The sequence below is a fragment of the Arachis ipaensis genome, chromosome B01, assembly GCF_000816755.2.
Source record: "Arachis ipaensis cultivar K30076 chromosome B01, Araip1.1, whole genome shotgun sequence".
Taxonomy (NCBI): Eukaryota; Viridiplantae; Streptophyta; class Magnoliopsida; order Fabales; family Fabaceae; genus Arachis; species Arachis ipaensis.
Genome location: NC_029785.2, coordinates 127,778,897 through 127,784,089, shown reverse-complemented (window position 1 = coordinate 127,784,089; position 5,193 = coordinate 127,778,897). Strand labels below are relative to the sequence as shown.

General features: G+C 40.9%; 1 protein-coding gene across 1 annotated transcript; it reads right to left on the bottom strand.

Annotated features, from left to right (window-relative positions):
- On the bottom strand, positions 949-4,441 carry LOC107613707. The gene is made up of 3 exons (XM_016315819.1): positions 4,324-4,441; positions 1,773-2,507; positions 949-1,475 (listed from the first exon to the last, which is right to left on the bottom strand). The coding sequence occupies exons 1-3, from the start codon at positions 4,439-4,441 to the stop codon at positions 949-951; spliced, it is 1,380 nt and encodes a 459-aa protein (XP_016171305.1).

Below are 5,193 nucleotides of genomic sequence, written 5' to 3'. Positions count from 1 at the left end.
AACGCTACTTATCTATACCGTAGATAAAGGAACTTGTTAAGAATGAAATTCACAACACAAAATTCAGAATTAGTGCAGCAAGGCTTAGAGAAATAGAAGAAGGTATGAGATAGAGAATTAATTATTGTGAATGCGAATTACAGCGGTAACACTCTTCCTTCGAGTCTAGGAAACGGACTCCACCTCTAACAAACTGATTCTCTTCTTACCCCACTCTATTCCCCCACTTCTCCTATATCCCACTGCAATCATAACTAACTATCTTCCTACATTCCTATTGTACTCTCACCCTCACTTCCCCCATATGGTAGTCCTTAGCTCAAACAGGGGCCTTCCTCTCTCTTCTACTCTTAATTGGGCCTCTCTCTATTACTCCTTCATTTGAGACTTCAGAACCTTCACTTGGATTGGGTTGTTGAAATAGGTCTGGATCCGGGTCAGTGCTTGCAACAATTATCTTGTCCCCGATAATGACCTTGTCCTCAAGGTCAAGATATGAAAATAACCTCTGTAACTCTTCTCTATCTACCTAAGTTGTATCTTCTTTGGGTGTTCCCTCCCAATCCACCAACACTTGTTCAATTGATTTGCCTTCTCTCATCACCGTGCATTTTGCAATAATTACCGAAAGCAGCGGTTGGAAGGTAGCAGGCGCTGTCGCCAGAACAGGGGGTGTGGTTGGTGGTTCACTGTGAAACTTCTTTAGCATTAAAATATGGAACACCGGGTGGATGGTGCTACCGGCAGGCAGCTCCAACCAATATGCGAGCTTACCTACTCGTCGCTGGACCCGATATGGGCCAAAAAATTGCCGCCCCAGCTTCGGGTGTTCACCATGGAACAAGAAGATTTGCCGGTATGGTTTTAATTTGAGCAAAACCCAGTCTCCTTCCTTAAACTCCCTATCACGATGGTGCTTGTTTGCTTGATTTTCATACGGATTCGTGCCTAATGCAGGTAAAAACCCAATTCATCATTGAGAATCTCCCTTGTGCGCAGAAACTGATCTACTTCCAGAACCAGAGAAGCTCCAGGAATGTAGCCAATGGGTAAATTCATGGGAAATACATGTAAAGCCTTGTGAGGGGTCATTTGAATGGCCGTGTGGAAGGAGCTATTATAGCAAAACTCCGCCCAAGGTAGAAATGAGGCCCAGAGTTGGGGCCGTGAATGTGTGAAGGCACGAAGATATTGTTCCAATGAGTGATTGGTAACCTTGGTTTGCCCATCGCTCTGAGGATGATAAGCAGTACTATAGTGCAGTTGTGTACCACTAAATTCGGATAAGTTGTGCCAGAACCTGCTGAGTAATAAGGGATCACGATCTGAAACTATGATTGAAGGAAACCCATGAAGCTTAACCACCGAAGCAATGAAGATCTTAGCTACCGAAGAAGCGGTAAACCCAATACGGAGGGCCTCAAAGTGGGCCGTCTTACTAAAACGATCCACCACCACCATGATTGCGGAATAACCTGAAGATTTTGGAAGTTGCACAATAAAATCCATGTAGAGTTCTATCCATGGCCCCTTCAGAACGGGTAATGGGTGAAGCAACCCCTATGGTTTAGAAGAACTATATTTTTTTGATTGACAAATTGTACATTCTAGAATAAACTTGTGAATATCCCTTCACATGATAGGCCAAAAGAAAGCACTACCCAATGCCTTAAATGTCTTGAGCTCTTCGGCGTGTCCCGCTATGGATGTATTGTAGAACTCCTTAAGTAATTAAGACCGCAGGCCATTAAAATCAAGAACCCAAACTCTACCTTTGTACACCAACAATCCTTCCTGGAAATGAAAGTTAGTAGGTAGAGTTCCCTCCTTGAATTGATTAATAAGGAGTTGTGTCTCTTGATCCTCCACAGTGGCACGCAAGAGGGAGGGTAACAACGATGATTGAACCGTTGAAAATGCTTGAAAGCTTGTAATCTCAACCTCCTCATCCTGTCGCGATAGTGCATCAATAGCATGATTAGTCTTGCCCAAGTGAAATACTTCCTCAAAGTCATATCCCAACAACTTGGTGAGGTAAAACTGTTGATTTGGGCTTAACACCACCTGATTCATAAGCTCCCGCAAGTCTTGGTGGTCTGTCTTGATGTAGAATCGGCACCCCAACAAGTAATGGCGCCATTTGGCGATAGCTTGGGTAATGGCATAGAGTTCCCACACATAAGCCGAAGCCACCCGCAGTCTACTATTGAGCTTCTTGCTGAAATATGCGATAGGGTGTGCTTGTTGAGACAACACTGCTCCAATTCCTTGTGATGAGGCATCAGTTTCTATAGTGACGGGCAGACTAAAATTGGACAAGGCAAGGACCGATGTTTGTGTTAGAACCAGCTTTAAACTCTTAAAGGCACCATCAACAGCTTGATCCCAATGAAAGTTGTTGCGTTTTAGTAGTTCACTAAGAGGGGCAGCAAGATGCGCATAATTGACCACAAGCGGTAATACCCGGTTAGACCAAGGAACCCCCGATGCTGTTTCAAGGTCGTTGGCTGATAAACCCCAATTTTGTGGTTTATCTTGTGTTGAATTTAGGGGATTTTATCATCTTTTCTCACATTTATTCAATGAAATAACATGGTTTTGTGAATTTCTCCTAATTTGTGCTTAAGAGTAAAAACATGCTTTTTAGGCCTTTAAATCGCTAATTTTAATTCACTTTAATTCCATACAATGCCTTGATATGTTTGTTAAGTGATTTCAGGATTAGAAGGCAAAGATTGGGTTGAAGGAATTAAGAAAAAGCATGCAAAAATGGGAAATTCATGAAGAAATGAGGATTTGCTGAACTCAAGGCCACGTGCACGCGTCACCCACGCCTACGGTGAGAAGGAGATTCGCCAGCGACGCGCATGCGTCACCCACGCGCACGCGTGAAGAGGAATTTTGCAATGCGACGCGTACGCGTGATCCATGTGTACGCGTGACAAGCTGCATGTGACATCACTAAAAGCAATACGCTGGGGGCGATTTCTGAGCTCAAGGAGGCCCAAATCCAACTCATTTCTGATGCTTTTGAACCCAAGGATGGCAAGGAAATGAGGGGAGAGCCATAGTATAGTTTTCATGATGTTGTAGGTTAGAATTCTAGAGAGAGAAGCTCTCCCTTCTCTCTAGAATTTAGGGTAGTTTAGGTTAAATTCTCTTAGATCCAACTTTTAATTCTTATTTTGATTTAGTCTTCCCTTTTAATTTCTTGTTATTACATCTTTGTTCTTCTAATTTTACTTGTCATTCCCTTTATGTAGTTGCTTTTATGTTCATGCACTCTTGTTGATTTTATTTTCCTTTAATGCAATTTTATGTTTCCATGTCTTTTTATGTTTATCTTAATTGCTATTGTTGATTTCTTACTTGTGTTAGTTATGAGTTTCATTAATTCTTGTAATTTATGATGTTTACTTTTATTGCACTCTAGGTGTTTGATAAAATATTTTCACTAGTTTTTGAGTAGTTTTCTTTACTCTTGGCCTAGGCTAAGGAAATTGAGTGACCTTGAGTCATTGGGTCTCATTGAATTGGTGATTTGAGAACCCTTAGTGGTCAATTTGATAACCATTGACACTAACCCACTACTAAGTCAATTAGTAGCTAGATTAGTACTTATGGATTGATGTTGATCAAGCCTATTTGACATACTTCAGGCATAGAAGTAGACTTAATGAGTTGGTCCCTCATAATTGTCAATACATGGTTTGTAGACAAGGATGGTGATCTCAATTCCTATGCCTAGCCAAGAGTTCTTTCCTTTCCTTTATTAGTCATTTGTTTATTTACTTTCTTGCGTTTATATTTTGTTGTCAATTGCAAATCAAAACCCCTTGCCCTTTCATAGCCAATAATTGATTACTTCATTGCAATTTCTTGTGAGACGACCTGAGGTTTTAATACTCTCGGTTACTTTTATTGAGTTGGACTTGTGACAACCAAAAATTAAACTTTGATTAAGTATTATTTGTTGGTTGGAAACTATACTATTAACGGAATTATTTGTGTGAAATTCCTAACCGACGGTAATACTCTTTCAAGTTTTTGGCACCGTTGCCAGGGAATTGCAATGGTGTTATGTTATTGGCTATTGTATATATGTTGATATTATGAATATGCTTCTTTGTTAGTTTTTTCTTGCTTTAGGAGTTAGTTTTTATTAGTTCTTATTGGTATTTGTTTTTATTTTCTTTTGTCACTATGAGTTCTCACCACTTTGGCTATGAGTTTGGCTACAATTATGTTGTAGGGAATGAAAGCTTCAATGAGGAACCATATTGTGGGAATGGATATCAAATTTGGAAGGAGCCACATGTTTACAATCAACCTTCATGGCAACAACCCCCTCCAATCTCTCATGGCTACAATCTACCCCACAATATGCATAATTATGAACCAATCCCTCAACATTGTTGTCAACCTCACTCACAAGCCTCATACCACCATTCACCTCCATATGATCCTAACCCATATCCACCATACCAACCACCATATGAACCATACCTAGAGCTACCACCATTCCAACACCAATACTCCCAAGAACCACCATTTTCTCATACACCACCTCAAGACTTTTACCAATTTGAACCACCTTCCAACTACAATACCTTTTCCTCAAATAGTGAACCCTCTCTTCCACCACCACCTTTATTGGATGAATCTCTCCAACCCCTAATGCAAGAGCAACAAGAGCTTCTAGTTAGGTGTCAAAAGCAAGAAAAAGAGCAAAAGATGCTAGGGAAATTCGTGGCTAGCTTGACTGAAGTGATGAACCACGTGGTATCATTGTGCTCAAATATCCAAGACACTCCCATTGTTGAATGTGGAGGACTAATTGAGGAGCACAATAAGAAGGAGCATTTGGAGCTTCAAGGAGAAGGAGAGGAGTTGAGGCAAGAAGTGCAACAAGAGGAGGAAGCCGAGATTGTTGAACAAGAGGAAGGAGTGGTTGAGGATTTAGGAGATGTTGAGTGCAAAGAGGAATCTCAAGTTGAAGAGCCTTCTTCCATGGAGTTTGAAAATGATGTTAAGGAGGATAGTGCACAACCTCCAAGGCATAATGTGATTGAAGAAATGGAAGAAGTGGGGCAAGCACCAAGTTCCCCTATTTATGATGATTCTGTATCAACATATGATCCTTTTGAGTTTGAGGAATCCTTCCCCATTGACCTTGGAATTGATGATGAGGTA

Bases quoted from the DNA above. Each gene is read 5' to 3' on its own strand.
- LOC107613707 (XM_016315819.1), bottom strand. From the start codon at position 4,441: ATGAGGCTTGTGAGTGAGGTTGACAACAATGTTGAGGGATTGGTTCAT. The intron at 2,508-4,323 runs GTAAACATGTGG...GGGGTTTATCAG, and splicing joins TGTTGCCATGAAGGTTGATT to CCAACGACCTTGAAACAGCA. The intron at 1,476-1,772 runs GTAGAGTTTGGG...CAAAATCTTCAG, and splicing joins AGGATTGTTGGTGTACAAAG to GTTATTCCGCAATCATGGTG.